Source organism: Rhododendron vialii, chromosome 6a, assembly GCF_030253575.1.
Source record: "Rhododendron vialii isolate Sample 1 chromosome 6a, ASM3025357v1".
Taxonomy (NCBI): domain Eukaryota; kingdom Viridiplantae; phylum Streptophyta; class Magnoliopsida; order Ericales; family Ericaceae; genus Rhododendron; species Rhododendron vialii.
In genome coordinates, this window is record NC_080562.1 from 37516792 (window position 1) to 37537073 (window position 20282).

The following is a 20282-nucleotide window of genomic DNA, read 5'->3' on the forward strand; positions in this document are numbered from 1 at the left end:
TTGGAACACAAGAGAAGAAAAAACTAGTATATTTCAGCTACCGTCCATATGAAGCTGGGAAAATCATTACATTGAACTCATAGCCAGTTATTTGTTGTTGCCAGTTGGCACAAGTTCAAAACTTCTGCAACAAAACAGGTTTACAATTGAAGAGGGAGCTGAGACTGGAAAGCTGGGAGTCATCCGCATCAAATACGAAATGTCCTCACCTACATTGCATTTCAGCATACAGGCTTAACATTTGGCACATTTTTTTATGGCCCCATGGTGCAAATAAGATGATCAGGGTGCAAATGCACTCATAGCAAGCCAGGTTCTGCACCCAAAAGATGCATCATTTCTTCCCACGAATCTCACCCTCCAATATTGCGTGTCTCATCAAAACAATCTCCTTTACAAGATTTCGGTAAGTAAACGGTCTCACAGCCGCTCGCAGGAACAGCTCAGGAGGGATTCTACTCTTCTTGATCCTCCTCCTGAATGGACCATACCCAACACGTCGCCATTCTTCTGGAGTCACTTTTGCCCTAACACCCCTCATTGCCAATTCATCCCCATCATCATTTCCCCTTTCTCTTCCCTTTTCTGTAATCCCCAATTGCTGCCTGTACAACTTGTTAGACGCTTCCATACTTTGTTTTGCAATATTTTCCATTGCTTCGTTGCTACTCAGTGCCTTCTTGAACTCCTCATCCCAATCCTTCTCATCCTCATCTGAACTCAAGTCCTCCTCGTCGTCTGCATTAGCCAATTCATCATCTCCATCCCCATCCATGTCCATGACAACATCATCAGCACCGTCATCATCCCCATCATCCTCTATCCAATCAACGACCTCCTCACCCACATCGCCACCACCACGATCATCATCATCAGGAGCATCACAACCTAACTCCATCTCCTCTAGCTTAGCCTTCCACTCCTTTGTATACGGATGCAACAGCTCCACCGGATGATTACCCAGCAAAAACTCCAAACACTTGGACTTCTTCTCATCACTCAACTTCTCAAACCCCTTGACAACATCATCCACAAACGCCTTGGGATTCACCTTCACAATCTTACACAATCCACCAAAATAAGTATACAACTCAACCCTCCCATCATCATCTTCCAATTCACACAAGAAATCTCTTTCAGTATCCGGATCGAGCAACGGTGTCAACCCTTTGAAGAACTCATCTTGAGGCTCAAACCTACACTGGTAAACCGGCCTCTTCACATATATCAAATCCGGTCTCCTCCACGCCGCGCACTGTGTAATCAATGCCCTCGTTTTGTTCCCAAGCCTACCCATCAAGTTCCACTTATCCAACCTCTGTTTTCCTGCCTCAACCACAACTTCACAAACCAGAGTCCACTGCTGCCACGGCAAATCCGAAATTCTCCACTTCGGATGCCTAACAAAAACCCAGAAATACTTCAACCCCACATCCCTATTCAATGTGCTCAACCTATTGTTAAAATCTTGAACCATTTCAAACTGCTCAATCCTTTCCCACTCCTCGTGGTCCTTAACTTCCCCGATAATGGTCACACGCTCGTCGGTGAAATCGCCTCGGATGGGTTCCCCCAAAACCACTCCCCGCCACGAGTACGGCCCGAACTGGCCGTACTTGTACCAGTCGTGTGGGTGGCGGAGGTTAGGATCGTCTTTCTCCATGAACCTGACCATTCTATCGTACCCTAAACCGATAGTCTGGAGCTCTTCTTCGGTGAAATTATCTGGGTAGTTCTTACTATTAGGGTTTTTCAGCCTGTAGAAGAGGTTCTCGGCCATTCGCCGGCTCCGTTTACGGGCGTTGCGCTTTGCCTCGCGGCGGACCTCGGCGTTTCCTTCGAGACGACCGGAGGAGCGGCTGCCTCCGGCGGGATCCTTCTTGCTCCGGCCAGCGAAGGAGCGGAAGTCTCGAGCATTTTGGCGGGGAAATGGAGGTGTGGGGTTTTGAGATTGACAGCGAATGGGGAAGGGTTTAGAGTAGCTTCTTGAGGAGATATGAATTTGGGTTAGGGATCTGTGGAGAAGAGGTGGGAATTGGAAAGGGGAGAGAGAAGGGTTTAGGGTTTTAGAGAGAGAAGGGTTTTGAGTCGGCATTTGGAGAGACAGTGTGGAGGCGAAAGAACGGTTGCAATTTGGAGAAAGATAACGAAGTAAACACTTCTGACCCTTAAAAAGTCGTATTTTTGGTTGAATGATAATAAATTCTTTATACTGCCGATATAAATATATATTTTTTCAAATCAATTATATTGCATCATATTATAAAATAGTGGTTTCAATCAATAAAATATAATGATGTGGTACAATATAATTGATTTGAAAAAAATAAATATTTACACTGACAGTGTAAAGAATTTAATTTATATTTGAATTTCGCCCTTAAACAATTAATACTAATTTCATTTATCGTCATTGAATTTGTTTTTGGTGGAAGGGCAATGAATTCATTAATACTACCTCCATCTCCGTTCTTTTGTTTCTTTTGATTTTTAGGAGTTTGTGCCACTTTTTAATTGATTATATCTTGCAATCTATAATATTTTAAGTGATTTTGAAAATATCATTTAAAAGAATTCATTGAGACCTATTAAACAAGACTTATATTGCATATTAACGGTATTATCAATTAAAAGTTTTAATTAATTTTTTATCCAGTCAGGATTGGACAAGGGACAATAGAATGAGGATGGAGGGAGTAACAACTACTCCGTATTACTCTCATTCGTCCCCATTTTTTAGTCCTTTATTCCATCCTAACTGGATTTTAAATTGGTTATATTATCCGTTGATAATACTTTTTATATACACTATGGATCTTGGTTGATAGCTCTCAACTTGTACTATAACAAAGTTTTCAAAATCAGCTAAAATATTATACTAGATTGTAAGATATACTCCCTCCGTCCTAATTTAATAGTCCATTTTGAAAGTTCGGGTCATTTTTTAATTGATTATATCTTGTAATTTATAATGTCTTAAGTGATTTTAAAAATATTGAATTATAGAATTAATCGAGATCTATCAAATAAAATCCATTTTGAATATAAAATTTATTACCAATTTAAATATGTAACTAGTTTTTTTATTCGATTAGAATAGAACGAGTGATTATTAAATTGATATGGAATGAGTAAATAATTGAAACACAGACTCTTAAAAAAGATTAGTTTTAAAAAAAGACTAAATAATTAGAACAGAGAGTACACCCACTGTGTACATTTAATAGAATTGATAAAAGATGTATTGCACACGAGTGAGATATAAAACATCCAAATGGGTTCGTTCAAATCTAGGCGTAGTTTCGAAACAAGTTAATGATTCAGTAAGGCATGGCTGTAAATATTCGGGGAAAAAATTGTCTTCCAAATTTGAGTTAGAATTTATAGGTGTTCCTTAATTTGGTTAAAATTTTAATTAAAACATAATTTGATACTGTACTAATGAATTTTTTGAGTAAAGAATTGAACATTTTAATTAGATTTTGTTTCGGAGTTAAAAAGTAAACTCCTACTCCGTATAAGATGGTTAGAGCCCTGTTTGATAATCAATCCGAAGACTCAAAAACCCACCCGCGAAATTAATCTCAGCCGACAGGTTCTCTCTCTCTCTCTCTCTCTCTCTCTCTCTCTCCTTGTTGTTCATGGCTAATTTAGATGCTTAAATATAACATTTTGTGGGAGCTAGAAATAAAACTATAAACCATCTAGGTGCCCTTCCTCCAAGCATTTTTGTGGGGGGCCTAAACTGGCGGCGGCTTCTGCCCTGGGCCGGCCCTGATTGTAGTTACAGTTTGATCACATCTGAGTGTAGTTACAGACTTACAGTTTGATTACATGAGCTAGTAATGAATTCAGATTCGAAACTGGTTCTAGGGGTATTTTGACTGCTGTGAAGAATTGTGCGGCTGTTTCTTTGTTTGCCAAATTCTTTGCCCTCAAACTTTTATCTTGTGTTGGGCAGCTGCAATTTTAGGTAACTCAAACAAACAAGTGGTAGAGAGAGATGCAGAAATTGGGAGAATTCAAGCTGCCCAACTTCTTCAACTACCTGCCATACTTCACGTAATTTGTTGCTCTCTTTGGCTTGATAGGTCATTGATTTTTTTTTTTTTAGTTCGAGATACCTGCCGCACCCTGCATACTTATGGGCAATTAGGTACATGAAAGACCCACCGGAGCCGTGCATTGTAGGATCGACATCAGTGCATATTTTTGTAGAGACGGGTTTATTTCTGTATGTTATGTTAATTGCTCACTGGAAAAGCCAAAAATAAAGGGTGTGTTGGAAATTGTCTGAATTTGAATCACGATTTGTTATTTATAACGAATGTTAGTTTGTATATGGTATTGCCTTCATCTAGAGACGATATAGCTTGTACCCTGTGGCACTTAGTTCCTAAGCATTTTCTTGTTCTTCCCCCTGGTGGTAGGGGTGTTTTCATACTGCTGAGAGCATCTTCAATGGAATCACAGAACTTGACTCCTAAAATGATAAAGGTTGGCCTAATATTTTGTGTTGCGTGTGTGCTAATTAAGTGCATGGATGAGTGATCTAATGGAATAGCTTTAGTGTTTGTTGAGATATACGCAAATACAGAACAAATGTATTATATACATAAAGTAAAGTTGTCCCGACTCTCTTTCTCTCTTCCATGCTCCCTCTCTTCTTCTCTCCCTCCCTTTTGGCTTTTGAATAGATTGCTAGATTTAATAAACCACTTTGGAGCCAAACTTGAGTGCCTACCTAAGGAGTCAATTTAGAGAGCCCATTGGAGCAGTAAAAAAAAAGTGCTTTTCGCAAACGATTGATGGGAGCCTCATTTAGGAGCCGTTTTATGATTTCATTGGAGATGCTCTGATTGGAGAGGACCAATCCATGTAGTCGGCCCCAGGTTCATGGGATTTGGGCGTGTTGAGTTCAAAAGGGTGTGGTTCAATTAGAATCAGCTTGTTTGAATCAATGTTGATAGATATCTAGTTGATATTTTGCGGTTCTTTCTACTTGTTACGAGGAAAGCTTTAATCTTTTGCACTTTTGACCAAGTTCCTTCAAGAATGTGCCTTTTTTGGCCTTGGCTGGGTGAATTTAATGAATCAATTTCCAAAGCTATCATCCTTACTAAGCTTGCCCTATGATTCTTCACGATGAGGGAAAGATATGAACTCTCTTGGTATGGCAAGAATCCGAGTTTCATCCTTCTAGATTGAAAGTGGCTACGTAGCAATTATTTCTTTTTTTACCAAGTGACCAGTGAATTTATCCAAGGCTGGAAACCAAGCCTAATAACCCAACCTATTGAATTGAGTATGTTCATATCCTTTTGTAAATCAATAGTCCGTTGGGGAGTATTCAAACATTAATTTCATTCTTGTTCACATAATAAGCTGGAAGAATTGGAGCTGCATTGTGATGTTTTCATGCAAATTCATGGTCCTGTGCCATAAAAGCGGTCAGAACAGTTTATGCCAGAAAAGCGACGTTCTTGGCTTGTTGGCTCTTCAAGAATTTTGAGGAGCCACCAGATTTCATTCCCATGATTTGAGGTAAGCTGTGTCAATATGAACGAAGAGAAATGCCAAACCAGCAAAACCAACTTATTATGTGCATATATGATGCCAATTGTCAAGTCTGTCAGTATCCCTTTTGTACTTCAATACTAAGCAAGAAGTGCCATAATTTCATTGCCGTGAGAGTGGATACGTGACCTAGAGCTGTAGAGCATCCATTTCTTATAAAATGGATATGTTTGGGTAGTGTAGATAAACGTATCTTTGGGTATTCTAAAACTGAGGAGTATTGGTCTCAGATACCTTTACAACTCCATATATTGTTGGCTTGTTAGATATTCATTTCCATCTGCACTGTGAGTTTGCATACATACTCATATAATTGTCTCATGAAGTTTACTCATTTGGAAATTTTCCCTCTTGGAACCTTTCATAATGAAAATTTGTTACTTATCAAAAAAAAAAAAATAATGAAAATTGGTCATTTGCATTCCTTCTTCTGTCTTTGTGTAGCTTGCAGCCAGTAAAGGACACACGGGAGAAGCAGATTCAACTTTGGAAGGGGCTGATACTTGATTACTGTAAAACCCAAAAGGTTTTTATAGTTGAACCAGAAGGATTTCCTCTGTTTACAAATTCTGGAATTGAAAGTAACCCTTTCTCCTTGTTACTATTTCTACTTTCTCTTCTTTGGTTTACCTGCTTATTTCATGCAATCATAACATATTTCCGATTGTTCTCTAAACGCAAATGAGTTCCGTTTTATACCCCGAGTATAATACCACTGCACGGGGCTTTTCAAGGCAAATTACAAGTGTAAAACGGAGATATTTCTTTGTCGCCATCTATCTGGCATGGAGAGAACTTAATTGAGAAGTTATTATGCATGAACATGGGTGGTTATTTTAATATTCCACCCCATTCCTTGATGGAGTCCTCAGGATTCTGCTCAGCTCAACTGTTGTGGGGATTGTGGTGTACTAGGTTGGTTTCAGATGATAGGTATAATATCTTCTTCACGTGTCCAGGCTTGTTCTGAAGCTGCAAGTTTTGTCAAATTTAAGATACATAAAAAGGTGTATATGTTGGCCATTTATCTACTTACTATGGAGAGGTAAAAACTGAAAGAGTTGTACTGTTAAATCACTAGGAAGACAGGACGATAACATTCAATCATTTAGGTAAAATGAAGTTTTATAGTACAAATAACATTCTGAAGGTGAATAGTTTTAACTACACATTGCATTCCTGTGCTAAACGATTCTGTTTTCTCTACCATTCAAATTTCAAGAGTAGTTGGATTAATGTGTGCATTTTGGTTTGTAAATTACACGAGGAAAAACTATGTTTCCTCACCTGCTGCTGAATTTTGACTTCGTTGTGGCAATTCAGGGTCTCTAAGCCATGAAGCTAGGGAAGTATTTCTCTCAACCTTAGTTTCCGAAGGTTTGTTCATGTCCCCAAGATTTCCTATTTTAGTGCCTTATTGAAGTTGACCATCCTCCTCTTGCATGTAAACGTAGGGTTTTGTTTGTTAAATTTCAGTTTGACTTTACAGGACGTGCAGAATGGATGGACAAGGGACATAGGAAATGTCTTATCCTCTGGCACCGCATTCAAGAATGGGCTGATTTAATTTTACGCTTTGTGAGTAGCTTTGTGATCTTGATTAGAACCTGTTTTTCATTCATGTGTACTTGCTACATCAGTGATTTGCTTATTATTAATGTTACTTGATAGCACTGGATTAGGTGAAAGATAATGGCTTGGAAGATAGCGTAATGACAATTGAGGAAATTCGTTCAGGGACTGAATCCCGTGGCACAGGTGAGCTGTAAACCTAAACTTTCCTCTTAAACCCCTGTTTGCTTACTATTGCTGTGAAGTTAATACAGCCCCTATTAATATGAGTTAATCATCAGCTGTCCGAAAATAACATCCCAGAAGAACACCAAAAAGAAAAATGACGAGAATCTTTGTTTCAGTCACAATCCACTTGGAAATAAGATTCTGAATGCTGATAATACATTCAGGCTGCCTTTTGGATTTTCGATTGAAGGAGTGATTTGTAGAGGCAAAGAAAAGAGTGGAAGAAGGTTTTCACACAAACCAGATATTGATACAAAAGGAAAAACTTGTGTCAATAAGAATGGGAGGACTTCTTGTGGTGCATCCATAAAAACTTGTTGGTCAAACAGACCAAATTTGATCGAAAAGGAAAACTTGTGCCAATAAGAATGGGAGGACTTCTTGTGGTGCATCCATAAAAACATGTAGGTTATGACCAATCAAATCATTTTCCATTTTGTTTCTGGCTCTATACGCGTCTCTGAACTGCCATATTTCACTAAAAGAGATATGCTGACTGCAATATTTCTTTTAGCGATGCACTTATGCCCAATTTAATATAGATAGAGTTAAGCAAAAAAATTCTAGATTATTGTAAGTGATGCACTTTGCCGTAGTCCCCCAAGAGGATAAATTGCTTTAATTGTCATAAGATAATTTACGATGATTACTCTAATCATCTCATGAAAATGGCCCTTTACACATGATTACTCATGAAGTGTATGGCTTTATTTTGAGCTGGCAGCTGTTGGCTTCTCGTTGACCAAAATTTCATACCTTATCTTTGGCCTAATAATCGGATCTTAATTAGTGTTTATTAATTAGGTATTCCTCATCATTGATGCCATCTCTCTCTCTCTCACACACACACACACACACAGAGTTAAGAGGGGTTTGGCGGACGTGGAGTCCGAGCATGGAGTTTCATTTTCCTGAGTATATCTACAACAAAAGGTTTGTATTAAGCATGTCAAATATATCAAAGAAAACTCTTAACTCAACTAGAGTAGGGAAAGTATTAGACTAATCATTCTTCATTGGCCTTGGTACCTTTCTCAGATATATCTCTCTTCATTAAATTCATTGGAAAAAGATTGTGGTACTCCATTGTGCTTTCAATGGTGTACTAATCTCTGGCTCTCTCTATCTATTGTGATGTGCATTAGATCTTCATGGGATTGACCGCATAGTACTACTGCGAGCTTTGAAGCTATTAGAACACAAGGGGAAGCTCGCAATCTTCAAAGGAACTTCAGCTGATGATGAGGGCGTGAAATTTTCCATCTAGTGTTCTCCTTCGTTTCGGTTCAAGTAGCGTTTGATTAATGTTTGCTCTATGTATACAATTGTAATTTTTTTGTTGATTATCAGGAGTAATAAACGACCTGAATGAGCCAATTAGTAGGTGGTTGGTCATACCAAGTTTGAAATACTCCACAAGTTTCAAAAATATGTTAGAGGTTAGGTTATTTGTAAGACGATTCGATCTTAAATGGGTTTTAATCGATCCAATCTCGAGTAGTTTGATTTTTTATGCATCATTAGTCAAACCAGCCGAGTATCTCAGGCTGATTTGAAAGCTGAACGAGCTAGCTTCACAAAAATGTTGAAAATTTGCTTGCTTATGTAACACATTAATTTTGAACGAACTTTAGCTGTGGTATCCGGGTTGTGGCAATTTTAACTGGAACTGGGGATTCTGTAGGGTGGGTTGTTCTACAAGGCTGTAGGGCGATTTGGCAGTCCATTTCGGCCATGGATGGCTCAGATCAATAAAAATTCAAATTTAAATCCCAGTTGTCACCATCAAAATGGACGGCTGGATTGGTCGTCCTACAGCCCTGAAGTGCAGGGATTTCCAAATTCCTTTTTAAGTACTCCCACCATTTTGTTTTCAAGTTATCCGTTCAACTCTCAACCTATATGAATCCTCTTTTTTTTTTTTTTCTTTTCCTTTTTCATTTGTTACTGTTATGTATAATTTGATTTTTTGGATTCAATGTCAAATCGATCATCTTCACTTCCACACAAAACAGTAACAGAAGGTCATAAGGAGGAATTTGACACAAAACAATAACAGACGGTCATAAGGAGGAATTTGATAACGAGAGACGCAGACAACCACACTACCGACCGCTATTCGTCACGAAATGCAATATACATCTCATCGGTTTTACTACACTTGGGGCTGCAAATGAACCGAGCACTTTGTGAACCGTTTGAGGCTCGATTCTGTGAAGGCTCGATCGAGTTCGACCTAAACCCAGGAAAGCTTGGCTCAAGCTTAGCTTGTCAAACAACTCGAATTCGCTTAAGAACTTAACGAACGAAGCTGAACATCCTAAAGTTCAACTCGGTTCATCTCGTTTGCAGCCCTAGCTAAGTCGACACTTAACTCTCTTTTTCTGACCTTCCACATGTTACGGCCCAAGACTCTCACACGGTCACATTCCACATTAATTGATTCATTGTTAAAGGGAGAGTTAAGAACCTGATGGATTCATATGCCAAATAAATTTGGTATTTGTGTTTTTCAAAAGATAATTCTACTGCAAATGCACATTAATGAACACAGCCTAGCAATTAAGCTACTAAAGTTGATGAGCCATGCATAAAGGTACATGGTGCACGAATAGACCAAAATGGGAACTGACCAAATAATAGACCAGCCCCATAAGCTTGACCTCCACAAATATTATTTACCATAGTTTGAGGAATGAAATTGACTTGCTCTATGGTTGATCCCCTAGTATATAGTTTATCATCTTTAGAGTGGGGAAAGCAAATTGTGTTTGGGTATTTGTATACTATGGTCTAATTATTCAATAGTCCGGAGGCACTGTCACGTGATATTCTGTATCACTTTAGAACCACCACGCATTCTTGTGGGACCCATGACTAAGTGTACAGCTCCCAAGTAAATGTGTGGTGGGTTCTAGAGTGATTTGGAGCATCACACGACGGTGCTTCCGGACTAGTACTATACTACGCGGTTCGACTTAAGTTAGAAACAAGTTGACATCCTAGCATATATTCTTTTTTTTTTTTCTTCCTTGTGAATGTGACGTGTGACAAACTCTAGAGAAATAGAATAGAAAGCCTAATTCCAAACTTCATGTACATCTTTCGTGGTTGGAAAGCTCTTTAGGAAGTTTCTTTAAATCGGTTTGCTTTCACAATGGCTCTGATCATCTTTAAATCGGTCTGCTTCCGACGAACTTTTCATAAATGAAACTTTATTCTTTTCATTATTCATTTCCGTCACGCTTTAGGACTTTGAAAATCATATTCACCAACATAGAATTGGCCTTGATCTGATTTAGAATGAGGGGATCGGAATACGAGGATTTTATCCAAATGATGTGTTTTTCGACTCATTGAGGGGTTGGTTATGTCTTCTGAATTACAAACAATTTTGGACCAAAACCACTTCAATTAGAAAATAGATTTAACAAGCTTTTTAACGGTTCTAACCACGGGCAAAATCGAATTTTGGGAGTGTCCGTAGCATGCGTGCAAAGTTTGGCTTATTCGGCAATTTCGAGGACTGCGCCTGGGGCACACAGACACACGCCTGGGGCGCATTAAATTGCGCTCGAGGCGCATGGCGCATCAAAGCTGTAGAACAAGTCAAATTTTTGCAAACTTGCTTCGGACACTCCTGAACTTTTTTTTTATGGTTGGTTTGAACCGTTATAAAGCTTATTGAATTTATTTTCTAACCCACGTGGTTTCGATTCAAAATTATTTATAAATCAGAAGAAGTAAACATTTTATCCTTAGTGGATCAAAAAACAATTCATTCCGGTAAAACACTCGCATCTCTCTCATTTTAAATCGGATCAAGACATATTTTATATAGATAAATAGGGTTTTAAAAGTATTAAAAGATTGTGGAATCTGACTATAAAAATATTTAGGTTTCATTCATGAAAAATGGGTAGAAAGCATACCACTATAGAAATCGTCTGAGCCACTAAGCCAAAAGCACATTTTAAGTTTCATTCAATGCTCAAATCCCGTATTCTTTTGTTTTTCTTCATTTCTTAAGTGTTCCACAGAGTTTATAGACCATCAACATTTCATGGAAGCATACGGAAAACCATTTCATCATCGAGATTTGTTCAAAGAAATGCTTAAACGTTTACATGCAATTTTGGTCATGTCTTTTGAATTACAAACAATTTTCGACCAAATATAATTTCGATTCAAAAGAAATTTATCAAGCTTTTTAACGGTTCTAACCACACGCAAATAGGATTTCGTGAGTTTCCGTAGCATGCACGTGAAGTTTGGCTTGTTCGGCAATTTTGAGGACTGCGCCCGGGCCGCACCAAATGGCGCCTGAGGCGCATCAAAGCTATAGAACAAGTCAATCTTTACGGGCTTGCCCGGGACACTCCCAAACTCTGTTTCACGGGTGGTTTGAACCGTTACAAAGCTTGTTGAATTTACTTTCTAACCCAAGTGGTTTCGATTCAAAATTATTTAATAATTATTCTTGGCCGTAAAAAATTACTCATGACTGCATATAATTACTCTTGGTTGCAAAGAATTACTTATGGCCGCATAGAGTTACTCTTGGCCGTGAAAATGCTCTTGGCCGCGAAGAATTACTCTTGGCCGCAAAAATGTTTCGCGGCCAAGAGTAATTCTTCGCGGCCATGAGTAATTTTTCGCGGCCAAGAGTAATTTTTTGCAACCAGGAATAATTCTTTGCGGCCAAGAGTAATTATTGAAGGGTTTCTGCACAATGGTTGTCTACATGACATCTATATTATAAAACATAGCGGTTTTTGTCTACACATACAAACATGAGCACCTCTACAGCCGTTGATCGCCTTCAAGCTAAGATCGTAGCCGTCCAATTAGGAGAATGTTTCCTTAAGTTATACTTTGATCTGTTTTGTTAATCTATAATACATTCTCCTTTCCAATTTATGACCTTTTGATTTTTTTCATTTTAAGTTGATATTATTTCAAAAGGGTTGGTAATTAACCTGTAAATTATTGCCTTTTATTTATTCTCTCTACTTTGGCATGAACCTCTTTTTTTTTTTTTTTTGGTCAAATAGAAATTCGGCATGAGCTTTTTAAAGTGAGGCTGAGAGTGAGTAGGTTATATTAGACGGCTAGAGTAGACGGGTAGAGCAAACAAGTTAGGACGTATTTTGTTTGGACGTGCCTTAGGCACGGGCATCCGCTAGTGATTATATATGCTTGAAGGCGTTTCAATGAGACATTTCGGTTTGGGATTTGTAAAATATATTCTCATCTAGCTTTGTTTTCGATGTAAGTGGACCAACATCTAGCTCCAGTAATCATTTTATCAGCGACAGTTACACGGAATAGCAAAAGTGTATGATTAGATAAGGTCATTGACAGTGCAAGCAAGGTAAATTTTTATGGAGGGCAATGAATATCTTGATCATGTTACACTTATTTTAGAACTGTAATAATTTTGATTCTTTGTGTTGCTTCGCTCACATGTACTCCAGTTGAAATAGTCCGACAGTCTTGAGAGTTGGTTATTATGTCCAAGGAAGCTGGGCTTGTTACAATATGCACCAAGGACAACAAATGCTTATGGCTGCACACAACTGCCAGTTGATATCTGAGTTTGATTTGAAATCTTTGCCGCAACAACAGCTGCAAAGCTATTAAGGGTTCATCTGTTTTCTTTCTCTTCTACGTTGAATGGTAGAAGATTATATCTGTTTTTGAACTGAAATATCTACCTTAGTTCACAAGCTGCCTCTCTACCACTCCGTCTCTTGCTCACTTGCTCCCTTCTCCTTCATATTAGCAACGAGCACACATGCACATGACCTATGTACTTTAAAGCTATTTTGATCTTAACTAAATTCCTCCTTTTTGCTTGAAGGTCGACTTAGCCTAAATGAAAGATTTATAAAAGCAATGTTTCTAAAGAAGGTGGGGAGGTACTTCTTGGAGAAGAATCGGATTAGAAGGCCACCTTTGGGCCTAGCTCAGGAAGTTGAATGGTTTAGTTCCTAAACTTTCTTTTGCTGCTGGTTAAACCACATATGGGGTTAAACAATGCTAGGATTGTCGAGCACAAATCCAATGGTGAAGAAGGGGTTATTGCCAGAATCACTTTGGATATCGATACTAAATTAGCTCTTGGAGAAACATAAAGAAATCTTATGCAAATAGGCTATTATGAAAGGGACTGCAGATTCATGCTAGAGTGTTTACCAAGCATGTGCAGGTTCATGCTAGGTTGTTCTGATGTTTGTTTGTACTTGGAAGGATTTGGTTGCTTTGTTAGGTTTTTCGAGTTGATCTGAATGCCCCTTGGCACTAGTACTTTGTTTGGTTCAATAAAACTAACCAACCAAAAAAGAAAACGTTTTGTTAATTCTGACGAACTACAATGTACATCAGGCATACAGTTTTTAGCCATACACTTAAAACCATCTCAATACCAGCTTGTGGTTGAAAATTAGGGGGTGGGGACAAATGAACAGTGGAAGCCATAGCTTCCAAGTTGGAAAGTGTTTTCTACTTCATCGAGCTCTGTTGCAAGAGAATCGACAACCACAGCCAAAGATTCACCATATCAGGTTTTTTGATAACTTAGGTGTTTGGGCCAGCTAATGCGCACCTCAACTAATCCTGGGACCCAATCCTACCGTCCACTTGCGAGGAGCCTTATTAAAGCCCTTAGGACTAGCATAGAAGAAATGACTTTGTCACTTCTTGGACTTCATTCGTTGGTTGGAGAAAATCTCTGTATGGATTGGCTCCAAAGAAGTTGATAACACCTGAGAAGTTTTGAATCCGAGACCTTAGGAGGGAGCAAACCTTTGAGTCTCAAGTCCCAGGTCTTGACCAGCAGGCTAACCCCCCGAGGTATCCACCATATAAATTAGGTAACATGAAACGAAGAAATCGAAAGCTTGATTTGAATTGTATATAATTTGGATATAAATTGCGCTTTTGTCGGAATCAGTTACCAGATAAATGTGGACAACGACCGATGATCTTCCTCACTTTGGGGGCATCGGACCGGCACACATTACAAACTCTCATTTAACAGAGGCGACGTTTAGCAAAAAGACGTCGAGTGGTTTTTTCTATAATTGAAACTGTTCAAGTTGTAGAACTTGTATAGATAATAAACCGTCTTCTTCCTCTTCCTCGAAGAAGTATATAACACCTTCCCCATCAACGAATAGAAGCCCGTTGACACACGGAATAGGGACACCCCCATTTCCTTTTGAAACAACCTAAAATTCATGCCCGAGAATTTGAAGCTCACTTGTACAATGTTGAGAGCCCAATGCCTAACGCATCATTTCGATAATTGCCCATCCTTCTCTTTCAAATCCTCTGTGTTTTTTCCATATTGAACAATTCCGGACAATCCACTACTCAATGAACCCTCATTCAATTAAAAGAAGAAGATTATTAACTTGTTTAATAAGTTAATAAATAATCAAGCATAGTAACCAGGGTCTTACTCAGGTCCCTGAAGCTGGATTGGAAGTGGTGCAAGAAATTCTTAGTTAAAATCCCACAAAATCATTTTCATCCATAGAGTAAAATGAGGGAAATAGTTGAAGGAAATCGAATGATGAAGAAGTTGAAATGAGGAAAATGCTTGGCCACAGAATTTGACACCTGGTAGCGGAATTTGACTCCTGGCCCCTTAATTTTACAATGGCGCCGTTTGGATTAATGAGACCTCGCATTCCAGGAATAAGAGTTCTATGCGCACATGGGCGCGAGTTAGTTCACTTCCTAGCGGGTAGTGACGATGCCGCTTTCGACCTCGAACTACTTCAGCAGATCAAGAACAAATGATATACCTCCGGTATGAATTAGTTCGATCAGGAACGTATATATCCATGAAGCTTTAGGAAGTCTTTTGATCTACAAACAATTTTTCACTGAAACCACTTCGATTAGAAAGTAGATTTAACAAGCTTTTTAACGGTTCTAACCACGTGCAATCGGATTTCGGGAGTGTCCGTAGCATGCGCGCGAAGTTTGACTTGTTTGGAAATTTTGAGGACTGCGCACAGACATGCGCCTGGGGTGCATGAAATTGCGCCTGAGGCGCATCGAAGCTGTCGAACAAGTCAATCTTTGCGGGTTTGTCAAGGACACTCCCGAACTCCGTTTTACCAGTGGTTTGAACCGTTACAAAGCTTGTTAAATAAACTTTCTAACCCAAGTGTTTTCGATTGAAAATTATTTATACATCAGAAGAAGTGACCATTTTACCCTCGGTGGATCAAAAAACAATTCATTTTGGTAAAACACTCGCATCTCTCTCATTTTAAATCGGATCAAGACCTATTTTATATAGATAAATAGGGTTTTAAAAGTATTAAAAGATGGTGGGTTCTGACTATAAAAATATTTTGGTTTCGTTCATGGAAAAAGGGTAGAAAGCATACCATTGTAGAAATCATCGGAGCCACTAAGCCAAGAACACATTTTTAAGTTTCATTCAAAGCTCAAATCCCTTATTCTTAAGTTTTTTTTTTCATTGGTTAAGTGTTCCACAGAGTTTATAGACCATCCACATTTCATGGAAGCGTACCGAAAGTCATTTCATCATTGAGATTCGTTCAAAGCAAGGCTTAAACGTTTACGAACAATTTTGGTCATGTCTTTTGAAATTGAACCAAAACCACTTCGATTAGAAAATAGATTTAACAAGCTTTTTAACGGTTCTAATCATGCGCAAATCAAATTTCGGGAGCGTCCGTAGCAAGCACGCAAAATTTGGATTGTTTGGCAATTTTGAGGATTGCGCCCGGGGCACACAGACATGCGCTTGGGGCGCATGAAAAAATTGCGCCTGAGGCGCATCAAAGCTGTAGAACAAGTCAATCTTTGCCGGCTTGCCCCAAACACTCCATGGTCATTGACAGTGCAAACAAGGTAAATTTTTATGGGGGCCGGGGCAATGAATATCTTAATCCTGTTCACTGATTTCAAAATTGTAATTGTTCAAGCTTAGTTATGGGCTTAACGAACTTGAAATTATCTTTCTCATGCTCGGGCTGCTTAGCTTGTTAACCAAATGAGACAAACGAAGACCACCTTTAATCGAACCAATCTCGAGTTGCTTAAACATTTTAGATATCATAAACCAAAAGAGTCGAGTTTTAACTTGTTCAAGCTTGATTTGAAAGCTTAATGAGCTTTAATATTCCAGCTTTGGTTTGTTTACGTAACAACCGATCTTAAACGAGCTTTCGTCGAGTGGAAACGGAACAAGTGTTATGGAGTGTGGCTTGTGGCCACATTATTCGGAAAGCGTGAAACGGAACCCCGCTTCTGTTTTAACATTGGCCGCACACTTTTACTCTTGGCCGCACTATTTACTCTTGGACGTGCAATTTTACTCGTGGCCCTCTTAATTTTGCAACGATGCCGTGGCCACATTATTCGGAAAGTGTGAAACGGAACCCCGCTTCTATTTTAACAATGGTGCGCCACACGTTTTTACTCTTGGCCGCGCTATTTTGCCGCACGTCAACCAAACTCGCATCTTTGGAATGCGATTTACGTACGACCTTGAATTACTTCATCAGTGCCCTCTCCTTTCCAACTCACCGTCTGTCAAGTTTTTAATTTTTGTTTTAAATTTTAACTGTTGGGGGCTAATCTGAAGTAGGCTATGTTTGGAATGTTCATAATCTTGGGTGAATTAGGATTTGATTACAGTAACGGATGATATACCTGCGGTATTGTGCATACCAATATTTTGGACTATCAATGAAGGAAGAATGGTAATGTGCACATAAATTGAATTGGGTCTCTAGGTCTGCCCTCTCTGATGCTATTTGGATTTGATTTGGGGGCATGGTTGTGCAGCAAAATAGGTATAGGGCCCACTGTTTCAGTGGTATTCTGAGAGCAACCAATTTGTGCATATTGCCAACGGTTAGGTCTGTCTCCAATCCTCCTCCACCCATACCTCCAATGATTGGGGACTATATGGGTTCTATTATTGTTGTTGTATGAATTATTTCAGAAATCAGGATCACGAACATATCCATGAAGCTTTAGGAAATCTTTAAAGTTCAACATTTCTTCTTTACGGGCTTATTTTCGCGCTACCAAACCTGTTAGGCAAGAAGCCGTTAGAGGTTACCGACAAATAGAACTCGACCGATGGATGGTGTTAACAAGGGGAATTTTAAATAATAGGGATACGGACACGGCGGAAGACACGAGCAAAAATATGTCAAAATTAGTTTGTCCATACTCCTACTACTTTTTCCTTCTATTTTTGGAATATCGTAACCCCAAGAGAAGTTTGCAATACTATGGATCTATCCTTACAATATTTCCATCCGTGTTCAAATTTGAGAAACGAGTTCTTAAAGTGTCCCCCGCTTAAAAATAATTAAATTTATTTGACATGTCACATGACGTGTTCCATACGTGTCCCGTGTGTCTCCCGAGTGTCATTGCGTGTCTTCGAAGTGTCCGATATGGATACAGCAGGAAGGTAGGAATGTCAGTGCTTATCTAAAACTGAGGACGGTTGATCTTGCAGTGGCCAGGACAAGGAATGGCCAATTATGCATGTACTCATCATTTTTTTTCCTATTCGTCAATCTCATTCAGTCGTTTTGGCATAGTCTCTGAGACTACTAAACAGCTGACATTGTTATAATGTCTATGTCCTAGTTATCATTAATTCGATTGGGTCATTGAAGGGGACCAATGGAGTTGACACAACTGAAGTGTTCTTGGGGTGCTACGATCGACATTCGATTAACACATTAATTTGGTGAAGGCCCGTTCGATTTCGACTTAAACCTAGGAAAGCTCAGCTCAAGCTTAGCGCGTCAAATAGCTTGAGTTTGCTTAAAAATTAACTTAACGAACGAAGCTGAACATCCTAAAGCTCAACTCGGTTCATCTCGTTTGCAGCCCTAAGCCACACTTTAACTCTCTTTTTCTGACCTTTCACATGTTACGGCCCAAAACTCTCACTAGACGGTCACATTCCACAATAATTGATTCATTGTTAAAGGGAGTTAAGAACCTGATGGATTCATATGCCTAGCTAATAAAATTTGGTATTTGTGTTTTTCAAAAGATAATTCTACTGCAAATGCACATTAATAAACACAGCATAGCAATTAAGCTACTAAAGTTGATGAGCCATGCATAAAGGTACATGGTGCACGAATAGACCAAAATGGGAACTGACCAAATAATAGACCAGCCCTATAATCTTGAACTCCACAAATATTACTACTTACTGCTCACCATAGTTTGAGTATATAGTTTATCATCTTTAGAGGGGGAAAGCAAATTGTGTTTGGGTATTAATATACTATGGTATAATTATTCAACTGCCAGATTGAGGCACCGCCACGTGATACTTTGTATTGCTTTAGAACCATCATGCATTCTTGTGGGACCCATGACTGAGTGTACGGCTCCCACGTAAATGTTCGGTGAGTTCTAGAGTGATCTGGAGCAGCACGCGACGGTGCTTCCGGACTAGTACTATACTATGCGGTTCGACTTAAGTTAGAAACAAGTTGACATCCTAGCATATATTCTAATTTTTTTCTTCCTTGTGAATGTGAGGTCTGACAAACCCCAGAGAAATAGAATAGAAAGCCTAATTCCAAACTTCATGTACATCTTTCGTGGTTGGAAAACTCTTTAGGAAGTTTCTTTAAATCTAATTGCTTTCATAGTGGCTCTGATCATTTTTAAAACGGTCTGCTTCCGCGCGACTAACTTTTCATAAATGAAACTTTATTATTTTCATTATTCATTTCCATTGTACTTTAGGACTTTGAAAGTCCTATTCATCAACATAGAATTGGTCTTGATCCGATCGATTTAGAATGAGGGGAATACAAGCCTTTTATCCAAATGATGTGTTTTTCGACTCATTGAGGGTAAAATGATCATGTCTTTTGAATTACAAATAATGTTGGACCAAAACCACTTCGATTAGAAGGTAGATTTAACAAGCTTTTTAACGGTTCTAACCACTCGCAAATCGGATTTTGGGAGTGTCCGTAGCATGCGCGCGAAGTTTGGCTTGTTCGAAAATTTTGAGAACTGCGCCCGGGGCGCACAGAGATGCGCTTGGGGCGAATGAAACTGCGCCTGAGGCGCATCAAAGCTGTCAAACAAGTCAATCTTTGCGGGCTTGTCCCGGACACTCCCGAACTCCGTTTTACGAGTGGTTGAAACCGTTACAAAGCTTGTTAAATTTTTTTTCTAACCCAAGTGGTTTCCATTGAACATTATTTATACATCAGAAGAAGTGACCATTTGACCCTCAGTGGATCAAAAAATAATTCATTTCGGTAAAACACTCGCATCTCTCTCATTTTAAATCGGATCAAGACCTATTTTATATAGATAAATGGGGTTTTAAAAGTATTAAAAGATGGTGGGATCCGACTATAAAAATATTTTTGTTTCATTCATGGAAAAGGGTAGAAAGCATACCACTGTAGAAATCGTCGGAGCCACTAAGCAAAGAACATATTTTTAAGTTTCATTCAAAGTTCAAATCCCTTATTCTTAAGTTTTTTTTTTCATTGGTTAAGTGTACCACAAAGAGTTTATAGACCATCCACATTTCATGGAAGCGTACGGAAAGTCATTTCATCATCGAGACTCGTTCAAAGCAAGGCTTAAAAGTTTACAAACAATTTTGGTCATGTCTTTTGAATTACAAACAATTTTGGACTAAAACCACTTCGATTAGAAAATAAATTTAACAAGCTTTTTAACGGTTCTAATCACGCACAAATCAAATTTCGGGAGTGTCTGTAGCATGCGCATGAAATTTGGCTTCTTTGGCTATTTTGAGGACTCCGCTCGGGGCACACAGGCATGCGCCTAAGGCGCATCAAAGCTGTTGAACATCTTCAACCTGTTTACTTATTTCAGAA

The 20282-nt window shown here is 38.9% G+C and overlaps 2 protein-coding genes and 1 non-coding gene across 10 annotated transcripts; 2 read left to right on the forward strand and 1 right to left on the reverse strand.

The window, feature by feature from the left end:
* Positions 1–13: 13 nt before the first annotated feature.
* On the reverse strand, positions 14–2158 carry LOC131331518 (uncharacterized). The gene has a single exon (XM_058365513.1). It carries the CDS (start codon positions 2093–2095, stop codon positions 335–337), a length of 1761 nt encoding a protein of 586 aa, XP_058221496.1. The 5' UTR covers positions 2096–2158; the 3' UTR covers positions 14–334.
* A 1394-nt stretch (positions 2159–3552) lies between these two features.
* LOC131331520 (vacuolar protein sorting-associated protein 25-like) lies at positions 3553–8887 on the forward strand. Of its 8 annotated transcripts, none has more exons than XM_058365519.1 (7): positions 3553–3595; positions 3962–4062; positions 6022–6158; positions 6901–6954; positions 7067–7155; positions 7260–7335; positions 8523–8887. In XM_058365519.1, the coding sequence occupies exons 2-7, from the start codon at positions 4004–4006 to the stop codon at positions 8642–8644; spliced, it is 537 nt and encodes a 178-aa protein (XP_058221502.1). In that variant the 5' UTR covers positions 3553–3595; positions 3962–4003; the 3' UTR covers positions 8645–8887. The 8 variants fall into 8 exon arrangements, with proteins under 8 accessions (XP_058221502.1, XP_058221505.1, XP_058221504.1 ...); XM_058365522.1 differs by lacking the exon at positions 3553–3595 and adding an exon at positions 8238–8310 and having other exon boundaries at positions 3644–4062; positions 8523–8672; XM_058365521.1 differs by lacking the exons at positions 3553–3595; positions 8523–8887 and adding exons at positions 8238–8310; positions 8416–8501 and having other exon boundaries at positions 3644–4062.
* An 8226-nt stretch (positions 8888–17113) lies between these two features.
* On the forward strand, positions 17114–17221 carry LOC131331615 (small nucleolar RNA snoR100). Its single transcript, XR_009201426.1, has one exon. It is a non-coding gene; the product is annotated as a small nucleolar RNA snoR100 (small nucleolar RNA).
* The last annotated feature ends 3061 nt before the right edge of the window (positions 17222–20282 follow it).

What these genes read in the sequence shown, in the direction of transcription:
- LOC131331520 (XM_058365519.1), top strand. Translation starts at nt 4,004, where the DNA reads ATGCAGAAATTGGGAGAATTCAAGCTGCCCAACTTCTTCAACTACCTG. An exon ending in AACTACCTGCCATACTTCAC is followed by an intron (nt 4,063 to 6,021) that starts GTAATTTGTTGC and finishes GTCTTTGTGTAG; the next exon opens with CTTGCAGCCAGTAAAGGACA. An exon ending in CTCAACCTTAGTTTCCGAAG is followed by an intron (nt 6,955 to 7,066) that starts GTTTGTTCATGT and finishes TTGACTTTACAG; the next exon opens with GACGTGCAGAATGGATGGAC.
- LOC131331518 (XM_058365513.1), bottom strand. Translation starts at nt 2,095, where the DNA reads ATGCCGACTCAAAACCCTTCTCTCTCTAAAACCCTAAACCCTTCTCTC.